The sequence below is a fragment of the Cololabis saira genome, chromosome 16, assembly GCF_033807715.1.
Source record: "Cololabis saira isolate AMF1-May2022 chromosome 16, fColSai1.1, whole genome shotgun sequence".
In the NCBI taxonomy this organism is placed as follows: Eukaryota; Metazoa; Chordata; class Actinopteri; order Beloniformes; family Belonidae; genus Cololabis; species Cololabis saira.
This window is the reverse complement of record NC_084602.1, coordinates 39,080,548-39,097,571: the sequence shown is the minus strand read 5'-3', so window position 1 is coordinate 39,097,571 and position 17,024 is coordinate 39,080,548. Positions and strand designations below refer to the sequence as shown.

Sequence of the window (17,024 nt, the reverse complement as noted above, 5' to 3'; positions counted from 1 at the left end):
CGATTTTACCTGGTTTTACCTGGTTTTACCCGATTTTACCCGGTTTTACCTGGTTTGACCCGGTTTGACCCGGTTTTACCCGGTTTTAGCTGGTTTTACTTGGTTTTGCCCGGTTTTACCCGGTTTTACCCGGTTTTACTTGGTTTTACCCGGTTTTGCCCGGTTTGACCCGGTTTTACCCGGTTTTACCCGGTTTTACCTAGTTTTACCCGGTTTTACCCGGTTTTACCTGGTTTTACCCGGTTTTACCTGGTTTTGACTGGTTTTGCCCGGTTTGACCCGGTTTTACCCAGTTTTACCTGGTTTTACCAGGATGAGCTGCTCTGAGAAGGAGGGCCTTTACAGCACCTTTATATTCAGACTAATTGTATTGGTCTTTTGGGATTGCAATGTTTCATCCTCTCCTCCTTTACTTTGCATCACTTTCACTTACTTTTAGAAATATGACGTCATATAGTCTTGTTTTACTTTGTTTAATACATTTAAGCAACACTAGGTGACGTTTCTCAGCTCTAAAAGGCTCGGCTGCGTCGACGCGTGTTATACTGAGTGGATAGTTGGAGCTGCATCAGCGCGTCGTGCGAGGAGAAAACATCCCCTCCCGTCTTTACTAAACCGATTTGCTTTGAAAAGAGTCCGTCGCGCGTAGCAACCGCGTGGATGAACTCACGGCACAAACAGGCCGAGTTTGGGAAAGTTAGGTGGAACTGAACCGGCGGATTGGACAGCAGCACTGACACCTGCTGCCGCTGCCTTTCTGCTGGGCGTATGATGATGTACGCATGACAGTACGTGAATGACGTATGTAACTGGGTGCGCTTGTTTTATGTCTCTGAGAAGGAGAGACGAGACGAGAGAGTGAGAAAACCCTGTAATTTAATGCCTTAGAGCAAATGCGTGACAATCTATACTCGAATATTCACGATACAGTAATTTTGTACATCGCACAGAGTAGAAGCCGAGATACATCGAGTATACTCGATATATATCGCCCAGCCCTAGTTGACGCCGTGTTTACCTTCATCTTCCAGCTCGTTGGTACAAACGGGGTCCTCAACGTTGACAGCAAACTTCGCCTGCAGCTCTTCTGCCCTCCACTTCGGACCAAGAGACAAGCTAAGACAATAGAGGTGGTGGAGTGGTGGAGGAAGTCCCCGAGAACCAAATACACATCCACCCTTTATGTCACGGTGAAGGGGATCAAACTCCCGGAGCACGTAAGTCTGCTGCTACATTCTCTTTTCCTGTCAAATATATTTTATTGAAGAAAATATTTGAGCTGTAGGACATGAATGCAGTGTACATTTTCTTTTAAGAAGAACAAAAACAAAACAGATAGATAACATCACAACACACGATACACAGGTACATAAGAAAAGCCCTCCCACCTCTTCTGCTCAGTACATACTGTAGTGTGTAACAATAGAGGTAGTAATGGGAAATAATCATTTTGATAAGACAGAGTGGAAAATACTAGTGGACAACTAACTATCAAGAGTGTCCACTATGGGTTATTGTCGTAGTGGACGAGGGGCAGCCAGATCTTGTCAAATTGCGTCAGCTTAAAAGTAGGAACTTCCTTTTTCTTCAAGAAAGTCAATATTATTTTTTGGGCTGTAATCAGACGGTAGGAGAGAAGTTGGTGCTGTGCTCTTGTCCATGCTGGTACAGATTCCCAGTATAACCAAGATAGGATCAGGTTCAGAATCAGAAATCAGGTTTTATTGGCCAAGTTTGAACATGCCAGACAGGGCATTTGACTCCGGTTATTATCGCTCACTGTACAGTAAATAGACAAATGCCTCTTATTAACATATATAAAATTTAAAAAAAAAAGTGAAAGGTGTATATTATTATTATTATCATTACTATTATTATTATTGCACAGTGATTGATTCTCTGAGAGTCTATGAGTGATGAGATTCATCAGAGCAACAGCTCGGGGGAAGAAACTGTCTCTGTGTCTGGAGGTTTTGGCGTACAAAAAGTTGAGCTGCGATGGCGGGGAATCAAACCCAGGTCAACTGCTTGGAAGGCAGCTATGCTCGCCACTATAGGAGGAAGATAGGTCCCACACTTATGTGATCGTTTAAACAGGAAGAAGTACTTGGTACCCGTTCAATACGGGAAACCAAGAATCTCAGAGAAAGTTTTGAACATTTTTTTCCAGTATTTATCTATCTTTAGACTAGGGCTGGGCGATATGGACCAAAAGTCATATCTCGATATTTTCTAGCTGAATGTTGATACTCGATATATATCGATATTTTTTCTGTGACATAATTGGGGTTTCCCCCAAAGCATTATAGCATAGCATCTCTGTTAGCATCTCTGTTAGCTTCATTTTTTTCTGAGGCAAACCCTTAAAAAAACAGTCAGTTTTAATACAAAGCCTCGTGCCAAATGTCACACAGGTTCCTTTATTAACAGAGGTCTGCACAATATCAAAATGTATAAAACAAATGGAATAAAAATAAACTGCCTGCATATATAGAATAAAAATGCTTCTTGAATAAAATAAAACAAATATCCCTTTCCTGCATAACAATTAAATTAAAATACACTGTACAATTAATACAATGTAGACAGTAACAGGCAGACTTTTCCACTGAGGTTGACAGTTGTGCAAATAACAAAACATTTGTGCAAATCTCAAGTCCCAAGTCAATTTGTCACAAAATAAGCTATATCAAAATCATAAAAAAAAAAATATATATATATATATATATATATACATTTTTTTTTAAATCGATATAAACGATATTGTCTCGTACCATATCGCGTTTGAAAATATATCGATATATATTAAAATCTCGATATATCGCCCAGCCCTACTTCAGACAGAGAAGGAAGCTGTGGACATGGGTTGCCTCATCTATGTTGCATTTATCACATTGTGGGGAAATATTTGGAATGAGCTTATGGAGCTTCAATTTGGTGTAGAACCCGAAACTGAATGAGGCAATGCGTCGAGTGAATGGAGCACGTTGAAAGATCTGCATGTTCGTTTGTTATTACAAGTTATTACAAGCTTTATTATATCATCCACAATGTTTTCCAGCCGGAGGTAAACCTCTCTCAAACCACATAGGCAGGAGAGAAATGCAAACGGTGGATCCAGTCGTATTTATACTAAAAAGGGAGGTGTTCTTTGTACGTGAATCCCATCTGCCAAACATATCAGACCTTCAGCTGTATGTCCCCGTTTATTGCTTCCTACTTAAGATGTCAACCCAGATAACGGAGGAGACCCATCAGTGTTAAATCATGTGTTTCTCTTCATTTTCTTCACCTAAAGAAACACTATTTAACAGCCTAGTCGACCCAGTTGACCCTGCAAATAGAGAAAACCCACCAGTGTAGAATCTTATAGAAAAACCCTTCAAACCTTTAAACAATTTAATAAATCCTAACAACGTACTGTATTAATCACCTCTGGGCTCCCGTTCCAGATCTCGTCAGGGATCTGCAACCCAAACTCATTTCCCCATGCAGCTTTAATCGCTGACGTAGTCTGTTGCTACATTTATGCGGATCAATGCCAGATTTGACATGCTGGATGTCAGTTTTGCCGTCTGTGTCGGATGCTCTGATGAAGATCTGTTTAGGAAACTTCACATATTGTCAGTATACGATATAAACATACTTCAATCATGCATATTTATTCATAAATGTATCCATCTTTCCCACTTGCTTTCCAAATCTTTTCATGAATTCTTTACAGCCAACTCTCAGGTCCATTCTTACAACACAAGACACAGTAACAAACTTCATTTGCTTATAGAGGCTCCTTGATCTGGAATTCCTATCAGTTCATTGTTGAATCATCCTCTTCTATCAAAATGTTTAAGTTAAGACTTATCATTTCGATTTTTTTCTCGAGACTGTACTTTTTTCTCGAAATTTTGACTTTTTTCTCGACATTTCCACTTTTTTGCTAACATTTCCACTTTTTTCTCGAGATTGTACTTCAACATTAATTTCGACATTTTTACTTTTTTCTCGACATTTCGACTTTTTTTTTCGGCATTTCCACTTTTTTCTCAACATTTCCACTTTTTTGTTAAGATTTCCACTTTTTTCTCGAGATTGTACTTCAACAATAATTTCGACATTTTTACTTTTTTCTCGACATTTCACCTTTCGCCATTTGCCTTCATTCTAAGGCTGATACAAGACTTTTCAATTTTGCGGCTCCAGACATATTTGTTTTTTGTGTTTTTGGTCCAATACGGCTCTTTCAACATTTTGGGTTGCAGACCCCTGCCCTACATACTCTCATGTTTTTGTTTTTTGCGTTCCCTGCTCATGTTGTTTGCTTTCTTATTGTCTGTTGTTATAGCTTCTTCTTCTAGTTTATTTTTGTGAATACCAGTATTATTGTTGATTTATTTAATTCTTTTATTTCCTTGGGGAGGTGCTTTTTATAAGCCCGTACAGGGTTTTTTAACCTCTTTTTAACCGCACATATTATTACTCTTTTATGGTGCAAATAAAGAAAGAAAGAAAGAAAGAAAGCTGAGCTGCTCTTGGCTCCGCAGGTGGACCCCAGCATCCGGTCCATGATGGCGCTGCAGGAGGAGAGAGGCAGCACCTCCTACAGCGAGCTGCAGAACGAGGCCACCAAGCGAACCCTGACAGAACCGACCAGCAGCAGCAGCATCGGCAAGCAGCCGACTCTGAGATGGAGCCGGCTGCCCGGTCAGGTGGGGAGACGCCACACGCTTTTATCAACCAATAGATTTGATCAAATCCTGACGGAGGTTTGCTCTTGCAGATGTGTCGGGTTCCTAACAAGCACGTCCTGGCGTTTCGTGGCGGTCAGATGGGATGTCTCACCGTGCTGTTCTCTCACGCTGGAACCATCCTGGCTGCAGCTTGTGCAGATAGAGATGCTTTCCCCGTTGTAGGTGAGAAACACGTCACCTGAGCAACCGCAGGCCACTTATTCTGCTCTGGAAAAGTGAGAATATGTTTGTTTCTTTATTTGGTTTTCAAAATCCTTCCAGTGATAAACAAAAGTAAGAGCTCATGCTCTTACATAAAAGGAAACATAAAGGGCAGCTGAATTATTGTCCAGCATTCGAATCATATTTCCTTACAAGTCAGGTATTTATGAGATATCATAAAGCAACACTCAGTTTAGTTTTATATGAAAAAAAGAAAGAGAAAAAAGAAAGAAAGGAAAAAAAAAATTAATTAAATTAAAAAAATAAAATAATTAAATAAAACCCCAAACAAAACAAGAAAGTAAAACAATCAAAACAACAAAGGTTTCTACAGAAGCGTATTGCATTCACTTGAGAAAAAAAAAATCTGCTCTGTTTTTCTGAATTAACAAGATAAATATCTCCCGGAAAAGTTTTAGTGAAAAAAAATAATTCTGCTCTGCATTGCAACTTTTCTCCAGGATCAGTAGAACAAGTAATTATCTCGTTAATTCAGAAAAACAGCAGATTTTTTTTCTCAAGTGAATGCAATAGTAGGTTTCTCTATTTTTTTCTTCACTGTTGTGCAAAGTTCAGAAATACAAACTTGAATGTACAATTCAAACAGAATAAAATAAATCAAGTATCAAAAGAAAGGAAATGGTTTTAGAACACTGCAGAGGATCGCTGGTAACTCCCCAGACCGCTTAAATCCACACTCTCCATATATTCCATAAAAGGACCCCAAATGTTTGGAAATAATGATAGTTTCTCCTTTATAATGTAAGTAATCTTTTCCAGAGGTAAAGTTGTAGACATTTCCTGAATCCAGTTAATGAATTTAGTTTTTGTTTTTATTTCAGTGTATGAGATTCCCTCCGGTAAAGTGTTGGCTGCTTTCAGTGGACATCTGAAAATCGTGTACGACCTCTGCTGGTCCAGAGACGACCGGCGCCTGCTGTCGGCCTCCTCCGACGGAACCGTGAGGCAAGTGTATTTCCACCATTTCTCACTTGCAGGAAATGTTTTATGACAGAGAGGGGAGGTATGATTTAAGGGGTACTCTAAATTTTAAGACTCGTAGAACACGAACAACTATGAAAATATTTTCTATATCAGTCAGTGGAGTTAAACTATGGAACAGAATGGATTCAGAATTAAAACAATGTCCAAAAATTAACCAGTTTAAAAACAAATATAAAAACATGATTCTCACGAGGTACAAAGAGGAAGGGGTTTAGCGGATTTTAGGGGCCTGATATAACACTATTGGGTGAATGGGTAGATTAGTTTATATTTATGTACAGAAATGGGCAGCAAATTTTATATATATATATATATATATATATATATATATATATAATATATATATATATATATATATATATATATATATATATATATATATATATATATATATATATATATATATATATATAATATATATATATATATATATATATATATATATATATATATATATATATATATATATATATATATATATATATATATATGTATGTATACCTTCCTTCTTCCCTTCCTCTTTTCTCCCTTCCTTCCTTCTTTCCTTGTGTTCTCCCTTCCTTCCTTCCTTCCTCCTGCTCTCTCCTTCCTTCTTTCCTTCCTTCCTTCCTCCCTTCCTTCATTCCTTCTTTATATACACATATATATATATATATATATATATATATATATATATATATATATATATATATATATATATATACATACATACATGTAAATCAAGTTAGCAAGTTTTAAAGGATGAAATTCTTTGTTTTGTTGTTGTTTTCTTAAACTTCTCATGAAGTGTTGTTTCTTTTTTTTTTTTACATGTACAAAAATAAAATAAATCAAATCAAAAAAATGTCTCCCTCAGAGAGTGGGACGTGGAGCGGCTCCAGGGTGCGGCCCACAAGGTGCTCCCTCACCCGTCCTTCGTGTACTGCGCTCAGTACCACCCCGGCGCCCAGAACCTGGCGGTGACCGGCAGCTACGACTGCCTGGTGCGCGTGTGGAGGCTGGACGTCAGCGACGTGAACGGCCAGCTGCTGCGGGAGCTGGAGGGTCACGCAAGCTTCATCAACTCAGTCTGCTTCGACTCGGAAGGTTTGCAGTTTTCCTCTGCAGATAAGTCTACAACTTTCTCTCTCATTTATGGTGTTTCTGTAACTTTTCTTTCTAAAACTAGGAACCAGAATGTTCTCTGCAGACAACACGGGCCTCATCATTGTGTGGAAAACATCGGTGAACGAGGGCCGGCCGCGGCAGCAGCCGTGTCGTCACTGGTCCCTGGAAAAGGTGCAAACCTCTATACTACATATATACTACATCAGTAAATGAAAGAGGAAAATACATCACCAGACTGTGATTTCATTAACCCTTGTGCTGTCTTCAGGTCAAGGAAGGAGGAAGAGAGGAAGGAAGGAAGGAAGGAAGGAAGGAAGGAAGGAAGGAAGGAAGGAAGGAAGGAAGGAAGGAAGGAAGGAAGGAAGGAAGGAAGGAAGGAAGGAAGGAAGGAAGGAAGGAAGGAAGGAAGGAAGGAAGGAAGGAAGGAAGGAAGGAAGGAAGGAAGGAAGGAAGGAAGGAAGGAAGGAAGGGAGAAAAGAATGAAGGAAGAAAAGAGGAAGGGAAGAAGGAAGGAGAGAGCAGGAGGAAAGAAGAAAGGAAGGGAAAAAAGAAGGAAGGAAGGAAGGAAGGAAGAAAGGAAGGGAAGGAAGGAAGGAAGGAAGGAAGGAAGGAAGGAAGGAAGGAAGGAAGGAAGGAAGGAAGGAAGGAAGGAAGGAAGGAAGGAAGGAAGGAAGGAAGGAAGGAAGGAAGGAAGGAAGGAAGGGAAGAAGGAAGGAAGGCAAAAAGGACGGAAGGAAGGAAGGAAGGAAGGAAGGAGAGAGTAGGAGGAAGGAAGGAAGGAAGGAAGGAAGGAAGGAAGGAAGGAAGGAAGGAAGGAAGGAAGGAAGGAAGGAAGGAAGGAAGGAAGGAAGGAAGGAAGGAAGGAAGGAAGGAAGGAAGGAGAGAGTAGGAGGAAAGAAGGACAGGAGAGAGTAGGAGGAAAGAAGGACAGGAGAGAGTAGGAGGAAAGAAGGACAGGAGAATTAGGTCAGGGTTAAACACACCGAGTAAACACACCGAGTTAAAACAGAATTATTTATTATTCTGTGATTCTCAACGTTGTCGACAGAAACTCCAGGAGAGCGACCTGAGCGGCGTCCCGGTCAACATGCTGCAGCTGCACCCGAACGGCCGCTGCCTGCTGATCCACGCCAAGGACAGCGTCCTGAGGGTGATGGACCTGAGGATGTGAGTCCAGAGAACAAACGCACCCACGTCTGAGGTGAAAACAGCCATTCCTAATCAATACTCCGTCATGTTCTGATTCAGCCTGGCGGTGAAGAAGTACACCGGAGCCATAAACTACCGAGAGAGGATTTACAGCACCTTCACCCCATGTGGGAGTTTCATTTTCTCTGGGAGTGAGGACGGGATGGCGTACGTCTGGAATACTGACACAGGTGAGAAGGTTTTCTCCTTTTTTCAGTTAATCAATTCCCTTTTTGATAGTTTACAACTTGACGCTACGGTGGCCGACAAGGGCCAAACGCACTGCAACGGCCTAACGCGTCTCAGGTAAGGAAAACGGCTTCAAGTACAGAAACGATTCAAATTCACAAACTCAAAACGAGGAACAAAAAGAGGAACGTGGTGCAAATGAAAAAACTCAACGTGCTGCAAAAAAACCAAGACAAATGCAGCATCATCAAACGCTGCAAATAGAGAAACGATGCAAATTCACAAACTCAAAACGAGGTACAAAAACCTTTGTGCTGTCTTCGGGTCAAGGAAGGAAGGAAGGAAGGAAGGAAGGAAGGAAGGAAGGAAGGAAGGAAGGAAGGAAGGAAGGAAGGAAGGAAGGAAGGAAGGAAGGAAGGAAGGAAGGGAGGGAGGGAGGGAGGGAGGGAGGGAGGGAGGGAGGGAGGGAGGAAGGAAGGAAGGGAGGAAGGGAGAATGAAAAGAAGGAAAGAAAGAAAGAAGGAAGGAAGGATGGGAGAAAAGGAAGGAAGGAAGGAAGGAAGGAAGGAAGGAAGGAAGGAAGGAAGGAAGGAAGGAAGGAAGGAAGGAAGGAAGGAAGGAAGGAAGGAAGGAAGGAAGGAAGGAAGGAAGGAAGGAAGGAAGGGAGAAAAGAGGAAGAAAAGAGGAAGAGAAGAAGGGAGGGAGGAAGGAAGGGAAGGAAGGAAGGAAGGAAGGAAGGAAGGAAGGAAGGAAGGAAGGAAGGAAGGAAGGAAGGAAGGAAGGAAGGAAGGAAGGAAGGAGGGAAGGAGGGAAAGAAGGAAGGAGAGAGCAGGAGGAAAGAAGGAAGGAAGGAAGGTTCAGTCAGCTGCGCCCCCTGCAGGTTTGGAGCACTTCCGGTTGTAGTGACCGGTTATGAAGCGTTTTTCTTTTGAAGATGGTTTCTTGTCTTATATCGTTTTGTGCTTTGCATCGTTTCTCTATTTGCAGCGTTTGATGATGCTGCATCTGTCTTTGTTTTTTGCAGTACATTTTTTTCATTTGCACCACGTTCCTCTTTTTGTTCCTCGTTTTGGGTTTGTGAATTTGAATCGTTTCTGTACTTGAAGCCGTTTTCCTTAACTGAGACGCATCAGGCCGTTGCAGTGGGTTTGACCCTCGTCGGCCACCGTATGACACCGGCTGATCGATTGATTGATTTTCTCCCAGGAGACCAAGTGGCGGTCTACTCGGAGCTTTGTTACCCCACTGCCCTCCACGGCGTCGCTTTCCACCCTCACGAGAACATGGTCGCTTTCTGCGCCTTCGGTCGGAGCCAGCCGGTGCACGTGTACCTGCACGATCGCAAAGGTTGGTTTTGTTTTCAGCAGACGTTTCACCTCCCTGTATGTAGTCCAGCAACTCCTTCAGCCAAGGATTTCACTGCACTGGGCTTTAAAAGGTTGTTAAACTTTTTTTTTATTTTAAACTTATTTCTTGAGGTCTCAGTGACATGTTTTGATCAAAATACCACAGAATGACAGTAGAACCAGGTCTTTACAGCGGCTGGCGTTAGAGGAGGGGTCAGATATTTGATGGCTCTTGCAGCATCGTGGGAAGTTGGTTGGAGATTAAGTATTTTGAATCCCATGTCCCCTTTAACAGAGTCAGTGGGGCCATGTGTGTGCATGTGCTGTACCAACCAATTCAATTTTCAATTCAATTTTATGTATATAGCATCTATTACAACAGAAGTTGTCTCTAGACCAGGGGTCGACAACCCGCGGCTCCAGAGCCACATGCGGCTCTTTAGTGCCGCCCTAGTGGCTCCTGGAGCGTTTTCAAAAATATTTGACCTTTTTTTTCCTTTTTTTCTCTCTTTTTCTCTTTTTTCCTTTTTTCTCTTTTTTATTCTCTTCTTTTCCTTTTTTCTTTTTTTTCCTTTTTTTTCTTTTTCTTTTTTCCTTTTTTTCTTTTTTCCTTTCCTTTTTAATCTCGACATTTCGACTTTTTTCTCGACATTTCGACTTTTTTCTCAAGATTGTACTTCAACGTTAATCTTGACATTTAGACTTTTTTCTCAACATTTAGACTTTTTTCTTGACATTTAGACTTTTTTCTCAAGATTGTACTTCACGTTAATCTTGACATTTAGACTTTTTTCTCGACATTTTGACTTTTTTCTCAAAGTGCATAATTTAAAAACAAATCTCCCCCCAGTTCCACCTAATATAGAAACATGCAGCATGCGTTGTCTTCATTCTAAGGCGTATACAAGACTTTTCATTTTTTGCGGCTCCAGACATATTTGTCTTTTGTGTTTTTGCTCTTTCAACATTTTGGGTTGCCGACCGCTGCTCTAGGCTTTTTCCAGAGACCCAGAACATGAACCCCCGAGCAATTTTTACATAAACATACCATAAACAATGGCAGGTAAAAATGTCCTGTTGTTGTGTGCAGTTTCCCAGCTGGAGATGCAGAGCATCAAAGCCGCCAGCAGGTCGGTGTCTGCAGACACCTGGACCTTCAGAAACACGCCCGACCTCGCCACGCTCCGCGACACGTCTGCTTCCTCGGCCTTGGACCAGTTCGCCCACGCGGCCAGACTCGCACTGAAGATGCAGTCTGTCAAGGAGCAGCTGGACTCAGTTCTTGTATATATGTTCCCTCTTTAACTAAGTCTGAGTCTTTATTATTACTTATTGTCACAAAATGTCAAACTAAAGTTCATATTTTCACTCTTTAGGAGCCACGTCGGAGGTCCCCAGCCTCTGGATTAATTCAGGATCACGGTACTGAAATTAATTCATATAAGATATACTCCTACAACATCACGTTTGGTTGATCTTCTACTAGTATTTCTTTATATAAATGCTTTGTTTTATCATTTATCAGACAAATCAGGCCTCAGTCACACAGGAAGGAGCTTTGCATCTGATACGGGCGCAGTAAGTTTGTTTTTTTTTGGATTGTTTTTGTTTTTTAATTGATGCTCCTTTTTTCTTAGTAAAAGTTCATCCATGGTGATGTAACTGCACTGAGCCTTTTTTGTTTCTTTGAATTGTTCTCAGTACTCGGTTTAAAGGAGTTTTGTAAAAAGTCGGTGCACTTCTTTTAATCCTATTTTTGTCTTTATGTAAAACTTAAATAACTGTCACGTTATTGTCTTTGGGATTCGTGATAAACAACCTCAGAGAAACAAAAGCACTAAAACTCTTCACTTTTATTGACCAAAAGTAAAGCCACAAAGGGAAAGTTGTGTGGGCAACACTAAGTACCTTCACGATTCAGGAGCTTGTAGATGCATCTTTAGCAACAATACATGTCCCATCAGTCTCACATCCGTGGAGGTACTTAGACCCATAATTCTTTGCTACATTGCTTTAGTTCCTAAAAGCTTTAATCGTGGTTTGATGTATTTTTTTTAGCCAGACATTGCTTTCTCCTATTTTTTTTTTAAATTGTGATTTCGTGGAGATACAGCTCTTGGTTTTGTTGGTTTGATCTTGGGGTAAATTAGCTGGGACATCACCTCCCGGGAAGATTTACGACTCACTCGGATGTTTTCCACTTACGAATGATCTTTCTCGCTTAAGAACATTAAACACATATTTTTTAGAAAATGTTTTTGTAACGCTTTACGCATTGTTGATATGCATCAACAATCTCTTCTCACTGCTGACGTCTTTCCCTTTTGGCATTACGTTAGCACATACTTGAATCCTGCCGATCATCGAGGGCTGATGTTTAGCAGCAGCAGGGTGAAATTTACGCTCCTGAATCTTATGGAAGCAGTAAAGGAAGTGCTTAGTACTGCAAGTGATTAAAAAAAACATTTTAAATAAATAATTTTGTTTTATTTGTACATGTATTTTTAACGAAGGAACCGATTTGAGGACTAACTTTTGCACATTACTGTAGTTTTAAAGCAAATAGACTCAAAAGATCAATGAACAGAATCCTTAAAGTGCCCAGATACTGCTTTAGATTTAGATTTGTATGATTTAAATGTAATTATGACTTCAATATCAGAAGCTCCAACATGTGAAGTCATATTAAAAGTTAAAGGTGAAATAGCCGCCACTCTGAAATGCAACTTTTTTCCCCAGATGGGATTAAACGCCTCGCTGCCGTCTCCATCCCTCCTGTCACCGCACTCCAGGCTGCAGGTCTCCGGCTCGGTGGCAGAGCAGCTGATCCCCCAGGCAGCTCTGAACTCGCAGCACCGTAAGTGGCCGGCTCTGATAATCACGCCGTTGTTTGTGTCGGACCACTTAGTGCTTTAGCTGGAGCTGCGGGACACGAGGTCGGCTCAGTGTGCAGATTAGCGCTGCACTACGTACCGGCAGGGAAAGCTGTGGAAGAAATGCCTCCAGAGGCTCAAGGCCGCTGGACCAACAGGAAGGGTGTCGTTGTCACCAGTTTTTCTACATGAACTCTGTTTCTAATTAGTTCTAGATCAGGGGTCGGCAACCCAAAATGTTGAAAGAGCCGTATTGAACCAAAAACACAAAAAACAAATATGTCTGGAGCCGCAAAAAATCTTGTATAAAAGTCTTGTATCAGCCTTAGAATGAAGGCAAGACATGCTGCATGTATCTATATTAGTTATAACTGGGGGAAGATTTTTTTTGGAAAAAAGGTCGAAAAGTCGAGAAAATATTCAAAATTTCGTGAAAAAAATCAAAACGTCGAGATTAAAAAGGAAAGGAAAAGGGAAGAAAAAAAGAAGAAAAAAGAAGAAAAAAAAGAAGAGAAAAAAGGAGAAAAAAGGTCGAACATTTCTGAAAAAGCTCCAGGAGCCACTAGGGCGGCGCTAAAGAGCCGCATGCGGCTCTAGAGCCGTGGGTTGCCGACCCCCGTTCTAGATCAATAAGCTAACTCTAAATGTAAAGAAATCTTTATGATCTTCTGCAACAAAAATAAACCTTATGCAAAATATTAATTAACGGAACTGAAATCCTTCAAGTATCACACACAAAATTTCTGGGTGTTGATTTGGATGAAGGTCTAAATTGGAATAATCATATTAATCAAGTTTGCAAAAGATCAATGAAAATGCTTGACAAACTGAAAAAGGTTTGTCCCGTGATCCGTCCCTCTGATCACTTGACTCTGGATTATAGTTCCATATATGAATTATTGCAATATTGTCTGGTCTGCAACTTATCCAACTTTTCTCAACCAATTACTGATAATCCAAAACTCAGTCTGGTCGATATGAACCATCTGCACCTCTTTTTATGAAATATTCACTATTATCCATTCATACACTTAATGTTTTTCACTCATGCTTGTTTGTGCATAAGTTTATGAATAGAAAACATGATGTTCCTGACACTTTCCAGCAGTTTTTTACTTTTTCATCTGATTTTAATTCATATCCAAGTAGACACAGTGCCAATCTTCATTTACCCTTCTTTCCAACATCTGGTCATCAATTTAGATCCAAAACTCTGGAATGACTTGAATGTGTCGCTGAAGTCAACATTATCTTTTAGCTCCTTCAGAAAGTTAATAAAAAAACATCTTATTCTGTCTTAACCTTGAATGTCTTTATCTTTAATGTAATCCAGACCTTGTATCCACGTTCCATGTTGTACATTATCTTTGTTATTTCATCACAGTTGTTGATGGGAGTGGAACTCTGTACAAGCCCTTCGGGCTTCATTCCCTCCATCCCTCCAAATTTGTGCTAAATAAATAAATGAAATGAAACACAAGATGTTGAATTGTGTAATATTTTTACTGTTTTTCAGGGGGATTCAGTCCGGTCGGTCAGCGTCCAAAAGGGTCTTTTAAACTACAAACGGTAAGAGTTGGGGATGTGTTTCTGCTTCATTCATTTTTCATTTCATTTTATTCTTTATTTCATTCAAAAAATAAAACAAACCATTCAATACAAATACAAATACAAATGTTCATAAATTGTGAATGAAAATGGAGCAGAAAGAAGAAGAATCTTATCTAATCTGCCCCTTTTTCCAAGAAATAAATTCACAAATAACATAAATAAAAAATTTAAAAAAATAACAACTAAGTAAATAAAAAACTAAAATAAAATAAAATTACCGCCGTCTATGGGGATCTCAATCAAACTTAACTAACATATTTCATTGTATTTACTTAACATACAGGCTTTAATTGTTCTTTTGAATGTAATGTTTGATTTGTATTCTTTGTTTTCTTTATTCAGATTGTTCCATAAACTGATTCCTTTCACAGAAACACAACGTTCCATCAATTTAGTCCTGAATCTTGTTTTTTTTAAATCTCTGTTCCTTTTAAGTTATACTTGCTTTCTCTTTTATCAAATCTTTTCTGAATGTTGATTGGTAAAGTTTTTTTATGAGCTTTAAACATAATTTGCAGAATACTATAATCTACTAATTCATGAAATTTCAACAATTGTAACTGAAGGAATAATGGATTTGTTGGATCTCTATATCGTTTTCTACTGATTATTCTTATGGCTCTTTTTTGCAAAATGAATATATGTTTTACAGGCATTTCCCCAAACTTCAACACAGTAGGTCATATATGGAACAATCGTGTCAGGCTATAATTTTACAGAAATGTTCTCCCGTCCCCAGACTCCTGACCGCCTGGCTCCGGGAGTCCACATGGAACCAGAGTCTGGTCGGGTCCAGCAGGTGGTAGGTATCTGCTGCAGCGTCCAGGCCGCTCTCCGACCTCCGTGTGAACCGCTCTCACCTCTCCGCTTCGTCTTCCCTCCGTAGGTCGTTTCCCTCTTTGACTACAAAGCGGCTCGGTCTGACGAACTGACGATTCGCCGCGGCGACGTCGTCCAAGTTCTGTACAAGGACAACGACACCTGGTGGTTTGGGCGGCTGGTCAGCGGGGTGCAGGGATACTTTCTGGCTTCCTATGTAGTAGATCAGAGTAAGTGGATCATACACTCTCACCCTAGATAGGTTTTTGTGTTTGGTAAACACTCCTCATCCCGGTTATTTTGATTGTTGTAGGAGATTTCAGTGGAGAGTCTGCAGCTTTGCCCAAGGAAGCTGCTGAAAGATCAACACCGACCCGGGTAAGAACACCGAGTAACACGGCACTCGTTAGTCAGGGGGCAAACCCTAAGATTGATAACTATGCTCACGCTTCTGGGTAAAGTTTGACAACCTTATTTTTTTGTTAGAAGGAACCCCTAGGAGGAATAATAGGGGTGTTGTCATCTTGGATTTTTTTGCTGGTGACCACTGGAGGCGCTGTAACATTCAAATACTCAATTCATGCATATGGTCACAATAATGGTCAAAATGTACAGTTTATATGCAGAATCTTCAATGTTCAAGATTTTATATTTAGGGAAATGGATAAAACATCAATTGAAAACAATTTTTTTAATTGTATTGCTATATTTTGTCCAATATTGGTTAAAAATATGACTTTTTTTATAGGTGTTTTTAACACACACATAATAAGCATCTTTTTTTTTTTTTTGCATTCTAACCAGTAATGGGATGTTATGCTTATTTAAGCAGCTACGTAGCTAGGCAATTTCCTTAGATATACAATGTTTAATAATTATGCATAGAAATTGTACAGGTTGACCAAAACTGACCATATGCCTGAATTGAGAACTTGAATATTCTAGCGCCTCTAGTGGTCACCAGCTAAACAATTCAAGATGACAACACCGCTAAAATTCCTTCTATAGATTTGTTCTAACAAAAACAAATAGGTTGTCAAACTTTACCCAGACATGTGAGCAAAAGTCTTAACGGAGGCTCTCTTCTAAAGTTGCCCCTTGACTATGTCCTTGATTTGGGTTACCGTATTTTCTGGACTATAAGCCGCTACTTTTTTCATAGGTTTTCAACCATGCAGTTTATACAAAGGTTATTCTATTCTGTGGATTTTTCTTCCACCACTAGGGGGCGCTCTAACCGGAATTAGAATCAAAACTAAGACAAAATAAATGCAAAGAAGAATACGCTACTTCTTCTTTAGCAGATAGAAGTAGAAGCAGATTTCAAACAGATAAATAGATAAATAAATACCGGTTATTTTCTCTTGGTTCTGTCCCGTTTTAATCAGCAAAGTTGCTGCCGTGTTAAAAGACACTGTTAGGAAAGATCTATTTAGGTACAAACATGTACATCATTTACAGTTCAAAATCCTTCTGTACATGTAGTAAATATCTAATCTAACTACATAAATATCTGCGGCTTGCATATTTTTTTTTTTAAATAGAGCGGATAAGGCTTGTATATCTTTTTTTAATTATTTTTTTTTTAAATAGAGCGGGTGCAGCTTATAGTCCAGAAAATATGGTACTTTTCATGTGGATTCAAAGATGAAGAAGTTGGGTTTTGTCTTATCTGTCGTTCCTCAGTTCTTAGGTGTTGAGGTTTCTGCTGTGAATGAATTGATGCATCTGCAGCCGGAGTTAATGTCGTCTCAGCATCTGTGGACGGATCCCAGGGCGCTTGATTGGCAGATAGATTTACACATCATCTGCATACAGCTGAAAGGAGGCATTGTGACAGGGAATTATAGACCCTAATGGCAGCACGTGTAATGAAATTAGGACAGGGCCCAAAATAGATCCCTGTGGCATGCCGGAGGTCACATGGGCTGAGGTCG

At 40.0% G+C, this 17,024-nt stretch overlaps 1 protein-coding gene across 1 annotated transcript in view; it reads left to right on the top strand.

Annotated features, from left to right (window-relative positions):
• ahi1 (Abelson helper integration site 1) overlaps positions 1-17,024 on the top strand; it is a 30,046-nt gene that overhangs the window by 11,493 nt on the left and 1,529 nt on the right. Inside the window, exons 8-23 of the mRNA XM_061743338.1 lie at positions 1,032-1,217; positions 4,542-4,706; positions 4,778-4,910; positions 5,792-5,915; positions 6,811-7,040; positions 7,123-7,232; positions 8,110-8,228; positions 8,310-8,440; positions 9,645-9,785; positions 10,875-11,076; positions 11,200-11,362; positions 12,524-12,641; positions 14,174-14,226; positions 15,008-15,070; positions 15,155-15,317; positions 15,401-15,465. Of these exons, the coding sequence (XP_061599322.1) occupies positions 1,032-1,217; positions 4,542-4,706; positions 4,778-4,910; positions 5,792-5,915; positions 6,811-7,040; positions 7,123-7,232; positions 8,110-8,228; positions 8,310-8,440; positions 9,645-9,785; positions 10,875-11,076; positions 11,200-11,362; positions 12,524-12,641; positions 14,174-14,226; positions 15,008-15,070; positions 15,155-15,317; positions 15,401-15,465 (2,166 nt within the window). The remainder of the gene's footprint in view (positions 1-1,031; positions 1,218-4,541; positions 4,707-4,777; positions 4,911-5,791; positions 5,916-6,810; positions 7,041-7,122; positions 7,233-8,109; positions 8,229-8,309; positions 8,441-9,644; positions 9,786-10,874; positions 11,077-11,199; positions 11,363-12,523; positions 12,642-14,173; positions 14,227-15,007; positions 15,071-15,154; positions 15,318-15,400; positions 15,466-17,024) is intronic.